Source organism: Glandiceps talaboti, chromosome 14 (assembly GCF_964340395.1).
Source record: "Glandiceps talaboti chromosome 14, keGlaTala1.1, whole genome shotgun sequence".
NCBI lineage: Eukaryota > Metazoa > Hemichordata > Enteropneusta > Spengelidae > Glandiceps > Glandiceps talaboti.
In genome coordinates, this window is record NC_135562.1 from 23,308,810 (window position 1) to 23,328,789 (window position 19,980).

The following is a 19,980-nucleotide window of genomic DNA, read 5'->3' on the forward strand; positions in this document are numbered from 1 at the left end:
AAATCACACAGTCTGCAGTCTGGCCTAACAAATAACACAGTCTGCAGTGTGGCCTAACAAATCACACAGTCTGCAGTGTGGCCTAACAAATCACACAGTCTGCAGTCTGGCCTAACAAATCACACAGTCTGCAGTCTGGCCTAACAAATCACACAGTCTGCAGTCTGGCCTAACACATCACACAGTCTGCAGTGTGGCCTAACAAATCACACAGTCTGCAGTGTGGCCTAACAAATCACACAGTCTGCAGTGTGGCCTAACAAATCACACAGTCTGCAGTCTGGCCTAACAAATCACACAGTCTGCAGTCTGGCCTAACAAATAACACAGTCTGCAGTCTGGCCTAACAAATCACACAGTCTGCAGTCTGGCCTAACAAATAACACAGTCTGCAGTCTGGCCTAACAAATCACACAGTCTGCAGTGTGGCCTAACAAATCACACAGTCTGCAGTGTGGCCTAACAAATCACACAGTCTGCAGTGTGGCCTAACAAATCACACAGTCTGCAGTGTGGCCTAACAAATCACACAGTCTGCAGTGTGGCCTAACAAATCACACAGTCTGCAGTCTGGCCTAACAAATCACACAGTCTGCAGTGTGGCCTAACAAATCACACAGTCTGCAGTGTGGCCTAACAAATAACACAGTCTGCAGTCTGGCCTAACAAATCACACAGTCTGCAGTCTGGCCTAACAAATCACACAGTCTGCAGTGTGGCCTAACAAATCACACAGTCTGCAGTCTGGCCTAACAAATCACACAGTCTGCAGTGTGGCCTAACACATCACACAGTCTGCAGTCTGGCCTAACAAATCACACAGTCTGCAGTGTGGCCTAACAAATCACACAGTCTGCAGTGTGGCCTAACAAATCACACAGTCTGCAGTCTGGCCTAACAAATAACACAGTCTGCAGTCTGGCCTAACAAATCACAGTCTGCAGTCTGGCCTAACAAATCACACAGTCTGCAGTGTGGCCTAACAAATCACACAGTCTGCAGTCTGGCCTAACAAATCACACAGTCTGCAGTCTGGCCTAACAAATCACACAGTTCTAGTTCTGAACCAGCAATGCTGTGACTATTTGACCCCCCCCCCCCCCCAAAAAAAAAGCAGAATTGTTCAGTAATATTTCTATCTACAACAAAGCTATTTGAGTGATCACCACAGATACGTTATACATTATTCAAACACTAGATGGCACTGTCTATTTGTGGCCAAATTGCTACAAACATTTGCTATTTACTACAACCCTGGGAATATTTGGTACTACACTCATTTATAAACAGAACATTTTTTTTTCTTTTAAAGAAAATATCTCTCTACCAATAACTGTGTATTAAAAACACTATAGACATCCTAAAAATTGAAGTATATGTTTGATTTGATTTGGGAGTGTTCCTAATACTTCATTTTCTGGACTCTATTTATCTTTTTTACTGTCGTTATGGAGACTTTCTTCTGGCTTGCTTTCATTTCCTACTTCTTCCTTCTCTGGATTATCTTCGTATCTATGGCGACAGGAGAAGAATCAGTTAGGTGATTTGATTTCATAATTCAAGGAAATGGACCTTGTTACTAAAATCCAAGTGACTAACATCCAAGTGACATAAAGGGCCCTTGTTACTAAAATCCAAGTGATATAAAGGGCCCTTGTTACTAAAATCCAAGTGACATAAAGGGCCCTTGTTACTAAAATCCAAGTGACATAAAGGGTCCTTGTTACTAAAATCTAAGTGACATAAAGGGCCCTTGTGACTAAAATCCAAGTGACATAAAGGGCACTTGTTACTAAAATCCAAGTGACATAAAGGGCCCTTGTTACTAAAATCCAAGTGACATAAAGAGCCCTTGTTACTAAAATCCAAGTGACATAAAGGGCCCTTGTTACTAAAATCCAAGTGACATAAAGAGCCCTTGTTACTAAAATCCAAGTGACATAAAGGGCCCTTGTTACTAAAATCCAAGTGACATAAAGAGCCCTTGTTACTAAAATCCAAGTGACATAAAGAGCCCTTGTTACTAAAATCCAAGTGACATAAAGGGCCCTTGTTACTAAAATCTAAGTGACATAAAGGGACCTTGTTACTAAAATCCAAATGACATAAAGGGCCCTTGTGACTAAAATTTATAACATAAAGAGCCCTTGTTACTAAAATCCAAGTGACAAAACAGATCCTTGTTACTAAAATCCAAGTGACATAAAGGGCCCTTGTTACTAAAATCCACGCAACATAAAGGGCCATTGTTATTAAAATCCAAGTGACATAAAGAGCCCTTCTTACTAAAATCCAAGTGACAAAACAGACCCTTGTAACTAAAATCTAGTGACATAAAGAGTCCTTTATACTAAAAGGTAAGTGACTTAAGGGTCCTTGTTAATGTAAATTAAGTGACCTAAGGGGTCTTGTTACTATACTTTAAGTGACATAAGGAGTCCTTGCTGCCAAAAAGTTAAGTAACATAAGGGATCCTTAACTCTAAGCTAAAGGTAATTTTCTGGTTGAACTAAAAAAAGTGTTGCATATTAATATAATCAAATTAAATAATTAAAACTATTTCTCAGGAAATAAAGATTTTGAATCTCAGTAAACAGGTTTTATAGGATTGGAACTGACGATAATTATAATCTATGACATTATAATTACCACAGAACCTATGACACATTGTTATAACACCACAGAACCTCTGACATACATACACATTGTTATAACACCACAGAACCTATGACATACATACACATTGTTATAACACCACAGAACCTCTGACATACATACACATTATTATAACACCACAGAACCTATGACATACATACACATTGTTATAACACCACAGAACCTCTGACATACATACACATTATTATAACACCACAGAACCTATGACATACATACACACTGTTGTAACACCACAGAACCTATGACATACATACACATTATTATAACACCACAGAACCTATGACATACATACACATTGTTATAACACCACAGAACCTATGACATACATACACATTATTATAACATCACAGAACCTATGACATACATATACACATTATTATAACATCACAGAACCTGTGACATACATATACACATTATTATAACATCACAGAACCTATGACATACATACACATTATTATAACATCACAGAACCTGTGACATACATATACACATTATTATAACATCACAGAACCTATGACATACATACACATTATTATAACATCACAGAACCTGTGACATACATATACACATTATTATAACATCACAGAACCTATGACATATATATACACATTGTTATAACACCACAGAACCTATGACATACATACACATAGTTATAACACCACAGAACCTATGACATAGATATACACATTGTTATAACATCACAGAACCTATGACATAGATATATACATTATTATAACGCCACAGAACCTATGACATACATACACATTATTATAACACCACAGAACCTATGACATACATACACATTGTTATAACACCACAGAACCTATGACATACATACACATTATTATAACACCACAGAACCTATGACATACATACACATTATTATAACACCACAGAACACATTGTTATAACACCACAGAACCTATGACATACATACACATTGTTATAACACCACAGAACCTATGACATATATATACACATTGTTATAACACCACAGAACCTGTGACATACATATACACATTATTATAACACCACAGAACCTATGACATATATATACACATAGTTATAACACCACAGAACCTATGACATACATACACATAGTTATAACACCACAGAACCTATGACATATATATACACATTGTTATAACACCACAGAACCTGTGACATACATATACACATTATTATAACACCACAGAACCTATGACATACATACACATTGTTACGACACAGGTACACATTGTTATAACACCACAGAACCTATGACATATATATACACATTGTTATAACACCACAGAACATATGACACAGGTACACATTGTTATAACACCACAGAACCTATGACATATATATACACATTGTTATAACACCACAGAACCTATGACACAGGTACACATTGTTGTAACACCACAGAACCTATGACATACATACACATTGTTATAACACCACAGAACCTATGACATATATATACACATTGTTATAACACCACAGAATCTATGACATAGATACACATCATTATAACATGAAATTTACAACTTGACCGGAGTATAACCTTAGGTCAAAATATGAAAGGTCAAGGGTCTGTTGTCTGCTGTGGTATACATGCATATTACTGTAAGTATTATTTATTCATGTCATACATACATTCACATCTATTTCTTAAATTAACATAATATCCCCTCACAACCAATCCACAACAGGTAATACAAAGTAGACTATCCAAAAACTGGAGTGCACTTTTACTTACTTGAACATTAATGTGAGTTCTCCTTTGATAAGAGCTACAAACAATGGTAGACCAATACAGGCAGGAACTAGGTACAACAATGCTGGCTGTGCATGTTTGAATACATGCATCACAAATATAGTGGCCAACAATCCCAGAATATAAGCAGCAAAACTGGCTATGAAGTATGTCTTGGAATCTTTCTTCAGACTAAATTACAAACAAAAACAACAATAATAATCAATTTACAGATACTGTACATTATTTTCCTGTCATTTTCTGAGAGGTCCTCTCTACCAACATAACATTGCTACAAATATCATGGTGTGAGGTCTCACTCTACCAACATAACATTGCTACAAATATCATGGTGTGAGGTCTCACTCTACCAACATAACATTGCTACAAATATCATGGTGTGAGGTCTCACTCTACCAACATAACATTGCTACAAATACCATGGTGTGAGGTCTCACTCTACCAACATAACATTGCTACAAATATCATGGTGTGAGGTCTCACTCTACCAACATAACATTGCTACAAATATCATGGTGTGAGGTCTCACTCTACCAACATAACATTGCTACAAATATCATGGTGTGAGGTCTCACTCTACCAACATAACATTGCTACAAATATCATGGTGTGAGGTCTCACTCTACCAACATAACATTGCTACAAATACCATGGTGTGAGGTCTCACTCTACCAACATTGGTATCAATGCCATGGTGTGAGGTCTCACTCTACCAACATAACATTGCTACAAATATCATGGTGTGAGGTCTCACTCTACCAACATAACATTGCTACAAATACCATGGTGTGAGGTCTCACTCTACAAACATTGGTATCAATGCCATGGTGTGAGGTCTCACTCTGCCAACATAACATTGCTACAAATGCCATGGTGTGAGGTCTCACTCTACCAACATTGCTACAAATGCCATGGTGTGAGGTCTCACTCTGCCAACATAGCATTGCTACAAATATCATGGTGTGAGGTCTCACTCTACCAACATTGCTACAAATACCATGGTGTGAGGTCTCACTCTACCAAGGTTTTACAGTATGTTGCTACCCTGACCTTTTATGTAGATAACAGTATGTTGCTACCCTGACCTTTTATGTAGATAACAGTATGTTGCTACCCTGACCTTTTATGTAGATAACAGTATGTTGCTACCCTGACCTTTTATGTAGATAACAGTATGTTGCTACCCTGACCTTTTATGTAGATAACAGTATGTTGCTACCCTGACCTTTTATGTAGATAACAGTATGTTGCTACCCTGACCTTTTATGTAGATAACAGTATGTTGCTACCCTTACCTTTTATGTAGATAACAGTATGTTGCTACCCTGACCTTTTATGTAGATAACAGTATGTTGCTACCCTGACCTTTTATGTAGATAACAGTATGTTGCTACCCTGACCTTTTCCTTGAAACCTGTCACAGTGTACAAACTCATACTACCATAAAGAAAGCAACCAGACATGTTTGTCTGAATTCATTGGTTGCCATGGCAACTATGAAAACTTACCTAACATCAAAGCGTAATAGTAGAGCTATAAATATGCCAGGAATTACAATGTCTCCTAGTCCTAACATGGCAAAGTTGCTGGCATCTAATCCCTTCTCTAACAGATCTTGAGGAAACACCACTGCCAAATCAAAATGGATGTGAATGAAATTATCATATATATTGTGTCTTGTTTTCACTTGGGCATCAAGTTCTTCTTTGTTTACTATTTGTTTGTTTGCTTCAATTCTGCATTTACTTGACTGCTTGTTCATTGACTTGGCTGCAGATTCTCACTCTTCATTGGCCAATCACTGACTTGAGTAGTCAATCACTGACTTGGTAACAGATAGTTACAAATGTTACTTACAAAGACTTGGATATTTACATATGATTGGTGCTTCAAAAGTCTCATTTATATTTGATTGGTGCTTCAGAAGACTCATTTATATTTGATTGGTGCTTCAGAAGACTTGGATACTTATATTTGATTGGTGCTTCAAAAGACTTGGATACTTATATTTGATTGGTGCTTCAAAAGACTTGGATACTTATATTTGATTGGTGCTTCAGAAGACTTGGATACTTACATTTGATTGGTGCTTCAAAAGACTTGGATACTTATATTTGATTGGTGCTTCAAAAGACTTGGATACTTATATTTGATTGGTGCTTCAAAAGACTTGGATACTTATATTTGATTGGTGCTTCAGAAGACTTGGATACTTATATTTGATTGGTGTTTCAAAAGACTTGGATACTTATATTTGATTGGTGCTTCAAAAGACTTGGATACTTATATTTGATTGGTGCTTCAAAAGACTTGGATACTTATATTTGATTGGTGCTTCAGAAGACTTGGATACTTATATTTGATTGGTGCTTCAGAAGACTTGGATACTTATATTTGATTGGTGCTTCAGAAGACTTGGATACTTATATTTGATTGGTGCTTCAAAAGACTTGGATACTTATATTTGATTGGTGCTTCAAAAGACTTGGATACTTATATTTGATTGGTGCTTCAAAAGACTTGGATACTTATATTTGATTGGTGCTTCAGAAGACTTGGATACTTATATTTGATTGGTGCTTCAAAAGACTTGGATACTTACATTTGATTGGTGCTTCAAAAGACTTGGATACTTATATTTGATTTGTGCTTCAAAAGACTTGGATACTTATATTTGATTGGTGCTTCAGAAGACTTTGATACTTATATTTGATTGGTGCTTCAGAAGACTTGGATACTTATATTTGATTGGTGCTTCAGAAGACTTGGATACTTATATTTGATTGGTGCTTCAGAAGACTTGGATACTTATATTTGATTGGTGCTTCAAAAGACTTGGATACTTATATTTGATTGGTGCTTCAGAAGACTTGGATACTTACATTTGATTGGTGCTTCAAAAGACTTTGCTACAGATACCATGACATCTGTTCCAAAGACCCAGAATATGTCATAGACAAATAAACCTCCAAGTAGAATACATCCAGTCATGACGGTGTTTAACTGTAATAATTCCACACCATTAACAGCAAATGCCAAACCAAACAAATTGTTGGCTATCCAATGCTGCAACAACAAATACACAGTAAAACTGTTAAAACTGATATCATTACAGTAAAACTGTTAGAACAGATACATTACAGTAATACTGTTAAAACTGATATCATTGCAGTAAAACTGTTAAAACTGATATCATTACAGTAAAATTGTTAAAACTGATACCATTACAGTAAAACTGATATCATTACAGTAAAATTGTTAAAACTGATACCATTACAGTAAAACTGTTAAAACTGATATCATTACAGTAAAACTGTTAAAACTGATATCATTACAGTAAAACTGTTAAAACTGATACCATTACAGTAAAACTGATATCATTACAGTAAAACTGTTAAAACTGATATCATTACAGTAAAACTGTTAAAACTGATACCATTAAAGTAAAACTGTTAAAACAGATACCATTACAGTAAAACTGTTAAAACTGATATCATTACAGTAAAACTGTTAAAACTGATATCATTACAATAAAACTGTTAAAACTGATACCATTACAGTAAAACTGTTAAAACTGATATCATTACAGTAAAACTGTTAAAACTGATATCATTACGAGTATAAAAGTGCCAATGATTTAATTTTTTGTAATGATTACGTGGTCTAGTTGATAGGCATATTTACATACATTTTTGGAAGATTTATTCCTGTGTTATACAATACACACTGTTTAACTGCTGCTATGGGTGTGTTGTTGCGAGGCATATCTGCATACATTTTTTGAATGTTTAGTCATTTGCTTTCAATTCACTGTTGTTATATTGGCATTGTATGTCATCATTTACCTGTTGCTATGGGTGTGGTGTTGTTGCTAGGATATTTGCATATTTATTTTTAATGTTTATTCAATTCCCTTAACATTAAATAATAATGGGATCATCCCGTTATGAATATAGCTTCATCTACACATCCCCAGATGCATCATATCATGGAAAATTTTTCACCTAAAAACCCTGAAGAACATTCCAACCAATTTCAGACTGATCTGCATTTAGTAGTTTTGGAGTTTAATTTTTTTGACCAAAAATGACATTTTTTATAATTTGGCTGTTGCTAGGCACATTTACATACATTTTTTGAATGTTTACTCATTTCCCTACCAGGTGATGTCGTTATTTAACCAAAATATACGGACATTTGGTTGTTGCTAAGGGCAGGGTCATGGTTGCTAGGGCCAATTGTGCCAAAATGTTTTGATGAAAATCTACAGAATAACACTTCTAAAAACAGCTCACCAAGTTTCAGTCTCATCCCAGTCTCAACCAAGTACTTTTTGAAATATAAATTTTTGACCAAAATCCACATTTGTACACCTAATTTCCCAACTAGACACCCAAGGTAATACACCCACCAATCCGGCACATGCTCAGCTGCGACCAACAGCTCACATCAATGTCCTGTTTGTTTAACGTTTTGGTGTTTATACGGATATTTTTTATCACCATTTTCTGTTCAGATGTCAGTCTAAGTGCAATATGATTCTGATGGTGAAATGTTTATGTGTCCTGTTTATCATACTTCTTGTGGCAAGTGGTTTGATTGCCCACCTTAGTAACATCAACATGGCCACCCTGTCTACACCCGGGAACAGCTTCTTCGCCTTCGACCATGGCATTGTCAACGTCATCTCTTCCGACAACCATTCCTGTCGACACCACCAAACAACGGAAAAGAGGTAAGCGCAGTGGTTTGCATACCAGACTGTGAAGACATCCTACATAACCTCCTCTGCCTGCTATTGTGTTTGCAAATGTGCAGTCTCTGAGAAACAAGATGGACGAACTACATGCCAACTGTCGGTTTAGCAATATGTACAGAGAGGCGTGTGTTATGGCATTTTCCGAGACCTGGCTGGATGACAGCATCCCAGATGAAGATATTACACTCGACGTTTTTACCGTATTTCGTTCTGACAGGACAAAGGAGTCAGGGAAGGAGAGAGGTGGGGGTCTTTGTATTTACATCAACTCTTGATGGTGTACAAATGTTGAAGTTCACACCAGAGTGTGCAATCCCAATCTTGAACTGTTGACACTGTCACTGCGTCCATTTTATTTGCCCTGTGAGTTCCCGAATATTGTCTTAACTTGTGTCTACGTTCCACCATGTGCAGATGTTCGTGCAATGGCTGATACTATTATACACAGTCTATGCTATCTCGTTACCCTGATGCAACAGTGTTTATATTGGGGGATTTTAACAGCTGCAGACTAAATGACGTTTTACCTTCTTTTCATCAAGATGTTGACGTAGTAAGCAGAAAGAAAAGATCATTGATCTTTGTTATGGCAATATCACCAATGCCTACTCTGCTCGTTCACGGTCACCCTTAGGTCGTGCAGACCACAATGTTGTTCATCTAATCCCTGCGGCGCCTAACGCCAGCTATTGAAGAGAATTAAACCAACCAAAATCCAGGTTTGCCAATGGACACAGGATTCTATCGATCAATTACAATTAGGGGCGACCTGTTCAAGCATGTCTGAGTTATGGCTTTGGACATGAAAAATGCACCAACAAAATGGCTGCCAAGCAGCCATATCAGAGTGTATCACGACAACAATGAATATGCACATGTATGTCATAGAACACTATCCTAATAACAACTTTGAATGAGATCTGTTCTTGCATGTTAGAGTTAAGGTTTTGGACAGGGAAAATTTGCAAACAAAATGGCTGCTTGGCGGCCATATTGGATCGTATCATGACAACAAATGAATATGCACATGTATGTCATAGAACACTATCCTAATAACAACTTTGAATGAGATCTGTTCTTGCATGTTAGAGTTAAGGCTTTGGACAGGGAAAATTTGCAAACAAAATGGCTGCTAGGCGGCCATATTGGATCGTATCATGACAACAATGAATATGCACATGTATGTCATAGAACACTATCCTAATAACTTTGAATGAGATCTGTTCTTGCAGAGTTAAGGCTTTGGACAAGGAAAATTCGCAAACAAAATGGCTGCTAGGCGGCCATATTGGATCGTATCATGAAACAAATTGACGTGCATATGTATGCCATTGTATGTTGCCCCTGTACCAAGTGTGAAAAAAATCGGTCCAGGCATCTCCAAGAAACGGCTCTGGACGGACGGACGGACAGAACCCAATCCATAAGTCCCTGTCCTGGACTTCGTCTGGCTGGGACTAATAAGGCATTGCAAACAGAAATTAGACAGGCTAAACTTAAATTTAGAGAGAAATTAGAATGTGAGTTTAGCGATATGAATACTAAGGCTTTCCAATATCTGAAAAAGATGTCTGGTAAGATAGACAGGCATACTGCACCATCTCCTTCCGACTCATTGTCCCTTGCTTCAGACCTTAATTGTGTTATACTAGGTTTGACAAATGCAATTTCACTGGGGAGAGTGAAAGGCTACTGGCCTCTTGTCCATCACACCGTCCTGGTGACTTAGTCCTAGTATTACCAGCCGTCTGCTCCGTGCTTGTGTGGATGAGCTCAGCCCTGTATTACAGCCTCTGTTTCAGCAGTCCATTGACACAGGCATTATTCCCACCCTATTATGGAAAACATCAACCGTCATGCCTATCCCTAAACTTCCATCCCCAACAGAGTTAAATCACTATAGACCGGTAGCCCTCCCCTCCCTTATTATGAAATGTCTCGAAAGAGTGATTCTTTCTAACCTTCTCCCTCATGTTTAGTCAAAACTCAATTCAAATCAGTTTGCTAATCAATGCAGGAAAGGTACAGATGATGTGATTGCCTGTCTTCTCCAGAAAGTGCTAGAACACATAGATACAGCTGGAAATTACGCTAGGGTATTATTTATAGATTTTACTTCAGCTTTTAATATCATACAGCGTCACATTATGATACAGAAATTACTGAAGCTTGATATCCCCTCTGTGATCATTCATTGGGTTTATAATTTCCTTAGTGATAGACCCCAGTGTGTTAGGATTGGTGAATCATGCTCACCACTAATACTGGCGCACCACAAGGCTCTGTTTTAAGTCCGTTTTTATTTATTATGTACACAAATTATTGTCAGAGCATTGATTCTAGTAGTTTGCTTTTTAAATTTTCTGATGATGCTGCCATACTCTCCTGAACGATGCAGACTCTGTGAAGGTATATAGAAGTTCAGTCACACATTTTTCTGAGTGGTGTACTACAAATTTTTTGGAGCTAAATGTGTCCAAAACAAAAGAGATGATCATTGACTTTCGTCGAAATGCAATGCCTGATAGCCCCATTGTGATTAATGGTGAGCCTGTTGAACAGGTGGTGTCTTACAAATATCTTGGTTTGAACCTTGACAATAAACTCTCATTTACACATCATACTACAGCTGTCCAAATGAAATGCCAACAGCATTTACACGTGCTTCGCCGATTGCGCTCTTTCAACATAGATGCTACACTGCTTCTGCTTCTCTATCTTAGCATTATTGAACCTCTTTTAACTTATTGTAACATCTGTTACAGTATTTCCTTTTTGTTGTCAATCGATATAAACTTCTGAAAATTTTGTTCACTGCTGCTAAAATTGTGGGCCTGCCTACTCCTGCTCTCTCCGATCTTACTGATCGTGCAATACTGCGCAAGGCACATGTGATTGCTGTTGACAACAAACATCCACTTAATGCATATTATGATATTCTCCCATCTGGCCGAAGATACCACTGTCTTAAATGCTCCAAAGTTCGTTACAGCAAGAGTTTTGTCCCGTCAGCCATCACATTGTTAAATCAATGCTAAGTTTTATTTGTGTACTAAGTGTATTTGTATTTGTATTTGTAGAGTTGTGTCGCCTCGACTTTTGTGAGTTGTATACTACATATCCTTGAGGACCAATAAATAAATAATAATTAATAAATAATAAAATATCAAAGCAATCAGTCCAGTGTTTTTGACTTTAAGTTGTTTACACATACACATACACACACACATCCACACTTTGCCATGCCTATAGCACTACTGAACCTTATTAGTTCAGTTGTGCTAAAAACTGATTAGCAACAAAACATTTCCTTTTGAACCAAATATTGGCATATACATGTAAGCTGAGTGTAATATCTGTGGATACCATCTTAAATACATGTACATGTAAGCTGAGTGTAATATCTGTGGATACCATCTTAAATACATGTACATGTAAGCTGAGTGTAATATCTGTGGATACCATCTTAAGGTACACGGGGAAGAACCGCTGGCCGACCGCTGCCGATTGCAGGCCCTTAGATCTGTAACAATTACTAACATACATTGTTGACTTCACATGCCACTCATATGGAAATTTGCCATTTAATTTTCATGAAACTTTGAATACAGACTTAAAAATACCTAGTGAATCGATGTATGAAAAAATAATTGCTTGGTAAAAGCGATTTTCTTTATAAAAACGTCAAATTTGGTCAAGATTTTGGGAAAAAATCGGTGAAAATTTCGGTGAGCGTTTCCTGTAAATGTACTTGGCATACACCCTGAACTGTGACCTAGACACATTCAAAACTACATACTCTATCGATATAGGTGAATTTCCAATTAATTCTTAGTAAAAACTATGAAAATGGTCCATATTTTGAGTCCAAACGATGTCATTTTAAAGTCCCAGGCGAAATCACGTAAATCTGTAATGAGTGATCCGATTGAAAAGCGAGTACCAAACATCGATAGGTCAGAGTCTGAAGAATTACCATAGAACTACGTTATCATCCGGGTACTTCCCGCTAACACGCAAAGTTGGGTCAAAGGATTAGTCCGAACGTGAAAAAATCTTGCCGAACGAAGCCGAATATGACGTTTTTAATAAATATTCATGAGATGTTACGGGTGGCGCCATGATAATGGAGTGGAATGCGGAAGTAGGTCTCTGCATAACGGATCGCCCGATAGTGCATTGGTTGTGACATTGCGGGAATTTTGAAACATTACTGCAGTAAATAAGATTTTTTTTGTCAGGAATGACAATTCTTGAGTATATTTTGGTAAAGGAGCAGGAACATTGGACTATCTGTTTCTCCTCTTTGACTGGCCGTGGTGGGACGTGAGCATAGACAATTTGACATATGCAAATAAAGTTCAAAGTCCAAAACACTTCGTGCTGTGTCGGATTACGTTGGAAATAGTCAAGGCGATTCTTCCCCGTGTACCTTAAATACATATTATACATGTAAGCTGAGTGTAATATCTGTGGATACCATCTTAAATACATATACATGTATATGCTTTGACCAATATGTGCAATACCAATAACTCATGCCTGAAAAGATTACATTTCTAACAATTCAAATTTTGCTGTTATAGCAATGTTGTGGGGTAATGCTGTGATGTTGTGGGGTAATGCTGCTATGTTGTGGGGTAATGCTGTGATGTTGTGGGGTAATGCTGTGATGTTGTGGGGTAATGCTGCTATGTTGTGGGGTAATGCTGTGATGTTGTGGGGTAATGCTGTGATGTTGTGGGGTAATGCTGTGATGTTGTGGGGTAATGCTGCTATGTTGTGGGGTAATGCTGCAATGTGGGGTAATGCTGCAATGTTGTGGGGTAATGCTGCTATGTTGCAGGGTAATGCTGCAATGTTGTGGGGTAATGCTGCAATGTTGTGGGGTAATGCTGCAATGTTGTGGGGTAATGCTGCTATGTTTTGGGTAATGCTACTCACAATGCTATTGTTGTTGTTGTTGTTTTGTAAACAAGGCATATAAATCTAATCTACTGACCTTTTTCATAAGATACCAAACACCTACTACACCTGATAAACACAGACAAACCAAATCTTTGCGATCAAACTCATAGTTCATCATATCTGAAAAAAAACATTACAATACAGAAAAATTGTGATAACAGAAACTTTTGTCATATATGATGGATAAATTATTACATCCACTTCCCCTACCCTAATACTCCATTGCCTGCACTTCCCCCACCCTAATACTCTATTGCCTGCACTTCCCCTACCCTAATACTCCATTGCCTGCACTTCCCCTACCCTAATACTCCATTGCCTGCACTTCCCCTACCCTAATACTCTATTGCCTGCATTTCCTCTACCCTAATACTCCATTGCCTGCACTTCCCCTACCCTAATACTCCATTGCCTGCACTTCCCCTACCCTAATACTCCATTGCCTGCACTTCCCCTACCATAATACTCCATTGCCTGCACTTCCCCTACCATAATACTCCATTGCCAAATTATTTTAGTATATAGTACATTACAGCTTATTCTAGTATATAGTACATTACAGTTCATTTTAGTATATAGTACATTACAAATTACTTTAGTATATAGTACATTACAGCTTATTTTAGTATATAGTACATTACAGCTTATTTTAGTATATAGTACATTACAGCTTATTTTAGTATATAGTACATTACAGATTATTTTAGTATATAGTACATTACAGATTATTCTAGTATATAGTACATTACAGCTTATTTTAGTATATAGTACATTACAAATTATTTTAGTATATAGTACATTACAGATTATTTTAATATATAGTACATTACAGTTTATTCTAGTATATAGTACATTAGTTTATTTTAGTATATAGTACATTACAGATTATTTTAGTATATAGTACATTACAAATTATTTTAGTATATAGTACATTACAGCTTATTTTAGTATATAGTACATTACAGTTTATTTTAGTATATAGTACATTACAGCTTATTTTAGTATATAGCACATTACAGATTATTTTAGTATATAGTACATTACAAATTATTTTAGTATATAGCACATTACAAATTATTTTAGTATATAGTACATTTCAGATTATTTTAGTATATAGTACATTACAGTTTATTTTAGTATATAGTACATTACAGCTTATTTTAGTATATAGTACATTACAGATTATTCTAGTATATAGTACATTAGATTATTTTAGTATATAGTACATTTCAGATTATTATAGAATATAGTGCATTACAGCTTATTCTAGTATATAGTACATTACAGTTTATTTTAGTATATAGTACATTAGTTTATTTTAGTATATAGTACATTACAGCTTATTTTAGTATATAGTACATTACAGATTATTTTAGTATATAGTACATTACAGCTTATTCTAGTATATAGTACATTACAGATTATTTTAGTATATAGTACATTACAGATTATTTTAGAATATAGTACATTAGTTTATTTTAGTATATAATACATTACAGATTATTTTAGTATATAGTACATTACAGATTATTTTAGTATATAATACATTACAGATTATTCTAGTATATAGTACATTACAGATTATTTTACTATATAGTACATTAGTTTATTTTAGTATATAATACATTACAGATTATTTTAGTATATAGTACATTACAGCTTATTCTAGTATATAGTACATTACAGATTATTCTAGTATATAGTACATTACAGATTATTCTAGTATATAGTACATTAGTTTATTTTAGTATATAGTACATTACAGATTATTTTAGTATATAATACATTACAGATTATTCTAGTATATAGTACATTACAGATTATTTTACTATATAGTACATTAGTTTATTTTAGTATATAATACATTACAGATTATTTTAGTATATAGTACATTACAGCTTATTCTAGTATATAGTACATTACAGATTATTCTAGTATATAGTACATTACAGATTATTCTAGTATATAGTACATTAGTTTATTTTAGTATATAGTACATTACAGATTATTCTAGTATATAGTACATTACAGATTATTCTAGTATATAGTACATTAGTTTATTTTAGTATATAGTACATTACAAATTATTCTAGTATATAGTACATTACAGATTATTCTAGTATATAGTACATTAGTTTATTTTAGTATATAGTACATTACAGATTATTTTAGTATATAGTACATTACAGCTTATTTTAGTATATAGTACATTACAGCTTATTTTAGTATATAGTACATTACAGCTTATTCTAGTATATAGTACATTACAGTTTATTTTAGTATATAGTACATTACAAATTACTTTAGTATATAGTACATTACAGATTATTTTAGTATATAGTACATTACAGATTATTTTACTATATAGTACATTAGTTTATTTTAGTATATAGTACATTACAGCTTATTTTAGTATATAGTACATTACAGCTTATTCTAGTATATAGTACATTACAGCTTATTTTAGTATATAGTACATTAGTTTATTTTAGTATATAGTACATTACAGCTTATTTTAGTATATAATACATTAGTTTATTTTAGTATATAGTACATTACAGCTTATTTTAGTATATAGTACATTACAGCTTATTCTAGTATATAGTACATTACAGCTTATTTTAGTATATAGTACATTAGTTTATTTTAGTATATAGTACATTACAGATTATTCTAGTATATAGTACATTACAGCTTATTTTAGTATATAATACATTACAGATTATTTTAGTATATAGTACATTACAGATTATTTTAGTATATAATACATTACAGATTATTTTAGTGTATAGTACATTACAGATTATTTTAGTATATAATACATTAGTTTATTTTAGTATATAGTACATTACAGATTATTTTAGTATATTGTACATTACAGATTATTTTAGTATATAGTACATTAGTTTATTTTAGTATATAGTACATTACAGCTTATTCTAGTATATAGTACATTACAGATTATTTTAGTATATAATACATTAGTTTATTTTAGTATATAGTACATTACAGATTATTTTAGTATATAGTACATTACAGCTTATTTTAGTATATAGTACATTACAGATTATTCTAGTATGTAGTACATTACAGATTATTTTAGTATATAATACATTAGTTTATTTTAGTATATAGTACATTACAGATTATTTTAGTATATAATACATTAGTTTATTTTAGTATATAGTACATTACAGATTATTTTAGTATATTGTACATTACAGATTATTTTAGTATATAGTACATTAGTTTATTTTAGTATATAGTACATTACAGCTTATTTTAGTATATAGTACATTACAGCTTATTTTAGTATATAGTACATTACAGATTATTTTAGTATATAGTACATTACAGCTTATTTTAGTATATAGTACATTACAGCTTATTCTAGTATATAATACATTAGTTTATTTTAGTATATAGTACATTAGTTTATTTTAGTATATAGTACATTACAGACTATTTTAGTATATAGTACATTACAGCTTATTTTAGTATATAGTACATTACAGACTATTTTAGTATATAGTACATTACAGCTTATTCTAGTATATAATACATTAGTTTATTTTAGTATATAGTACATTACAGCTTATTTTTATTAGTATATAGTACATTACAGATTATTTTAGTATATAATACATTAGTTTATTTTAGTATATAGTACATTACAGATTATTTTAGTATATAGTACATTACAGACTATTTTAGTATATAGTACATTACAGCTTATTCTAGTATATAATACATTAGTTTATTTTAGTATATAGTACATTACAGCTTATTTTTATTAGTATATAGTACATTACAGATTATTTTAGTATATAGTACATTACAGATTATTTTAGTATATAGTACATTACAGCTTATTTTAGTATATAGTACATTACAGATTATTTTAGTATATAGTACATTACAGTTTATTTTAGTATATAGTACATTACAGATTATTTTAGTATATAGTACATTTCAGCTTATTCTAGTATATAGTACATTACAGATTATTTTAGAATATAGTACATTACAGTTTATTTTAGTATATAGTACATTACAGTTTATTTTAGTATATAGTACATTTCAGCTTATTCTAGTATATAGTACATTAGTTTAGTTTAGTATATAGTACATTACAGATTATTTTAGTATGTAGTACATTACAGATTATTTTAGTATATAGTACATTACAAATTATTTTAGTATATAGTACATTACAGATTATTTTAGTATATAGTACATTACAGTTTATTTTAGTATGTAGTACATTACAGATTATTTTAGTATATAGTACATTACAGTTTATTTTAGTATGTAGTACATTACAGATTATTTTAGTATATAGTACATTACAGTTTATTTTAGTATGTAGTACATTACAGATTATTTTAGTATATAGTACATTACAAATTATTTTAGTATATAGTACATTACAGATTATTTTAGTATATAGTACATTACAAATTATTTTAGTATATAGTACATTACAGATTATTTTAGTATATAGTACATTACAAAGTATTCTAGTATATAGTACATTACAGATTATTTTAGTATATAGTACATTACAAATTATTTTAGTATATAGTACATTACAGATTATTTTAGTATATAATACATTACAGATTATTTTAGTATATAGTACATTACAGCTTATTTTAGTATATAGTACATTTCAGCTTATTCTAGTATATAGTACATTACAGATTATTTTAGAATATAGTACATTACAGTTTATTTTAGTATATAGTACATTACAAATTATTTTAGTATATAGTACATTACAGCTTATTCTAGTATATAGTACATTACAAATTATTTTAGTATATAGTACATTACAGCTTATTCTAGTATATAGTACATTACAGATTATTTTAGTATATAGTACATTACAGTTTCTTTTAGTATATAGTACATTACAGTTTATTTTAGTATATAGTACATTACAGTTTATTTTAGTATATAGTACATTACAGCTTATTCTAGTATATAGTACATTAGTTTATTTTAGTATATAGTACATTACAGATTATTTTAGAATATAGTACATTACAAATTATTTTAGTATATAGTACATTACAGCTTATTTTAGTATATAGTACATTACAAATTATTTTAGTATATAGTACATTACAGCTTATTTTAGTATATAGTACATTACAAATTATTTTAGTATATAGTACATTACAGCTTATTCTAGTATATAGTACATTACAGTTTATTTTAGTATATAGTACATTACAGCTTATTTTAGTATATAGTACATTACAGTTTATTCTAGTATATAGTACATTACAGCTTATTTTAGTATATAGTACATTACAGTTTATTTTAGTATATAGTACATTACAGCTTATTTTAGTATATAGTACATTACAGCTTATTTTAGTATATAGTACATTACAGCTTATTTTAGTATATAGTACATTACAAATTATTTCAGTATATAGTACATTACAGATTATTTTTATAGACTGTCGACAGTCGTGCGTGCCTTTTTACTACGTTTTATCTAAAACTAAAGTTGTTGCCTTGCTCCGATCCGGAGCAATACCGCATACTGATCAGCGGGTGCCGGAGGCACGAGTGACTGTCATCGCTCGCTGTATCTCCCTTTCGATTACTTATTCATGATGTGACATCATGGAATTGAGCTTTACTCTATTGTATGATTTGCATACAGTTCACTCAACATTCAACACATATACACGTACACTTCAGTACAAATTTGACCCCGTAATTGTATATTGATGGTCATAATCAAGTAATTTACCTTTCCTATCTTTCTTTGTTAAAGCATTAAAACATGCATTTTTTT

At 33.1% G+C, this 19,980-nt stretch overlaps 1 protein-coding gene across 2 annotated transcripts in view; it reads right to left on the reverse strand.

Annotated features, from left to right (window-relative positions):
* Positions 1 to 720: 720 nt before the first annotated feature.
* LOC144445528 (signal peptide peptidase-like) overlaps positions 721 to 19,980 on the reverse strand; it is a 63,017-nt gene continuing 43,757 nt past the window's right edge. For both annotated transcript variants that reach the window (XM_078135116.1, XM_078135117.1), the window contains 5 exons: positions 14,200 to 14,285; positions 7,321 to 7,504; positions 5,947 to 6,067; positions 4,421 to 4,609; positions 721 to 1,512 (listed from right to left, as the gene is read on the reverse strand). In XM_078135116.1, coding sequence (XP_077991242.1) covers positions 1,425 to 1,512; positions 4,421 to 4,609; positions 5,947 to 6,067; positions 7,321 to 7,504; positions 14,200 to 14,285 — 668 coding nt within the window. In that variant the 3' untranslated portion in view covers positions 721 to 1,424. The remainder of the gene's footprint in view (positions 1,513 to 4,420; positions 4,610 to 5,946; positions 6,068 to 7,320; positions 7,505 to 14,199; positions 14,286 to 19,980) is intronic.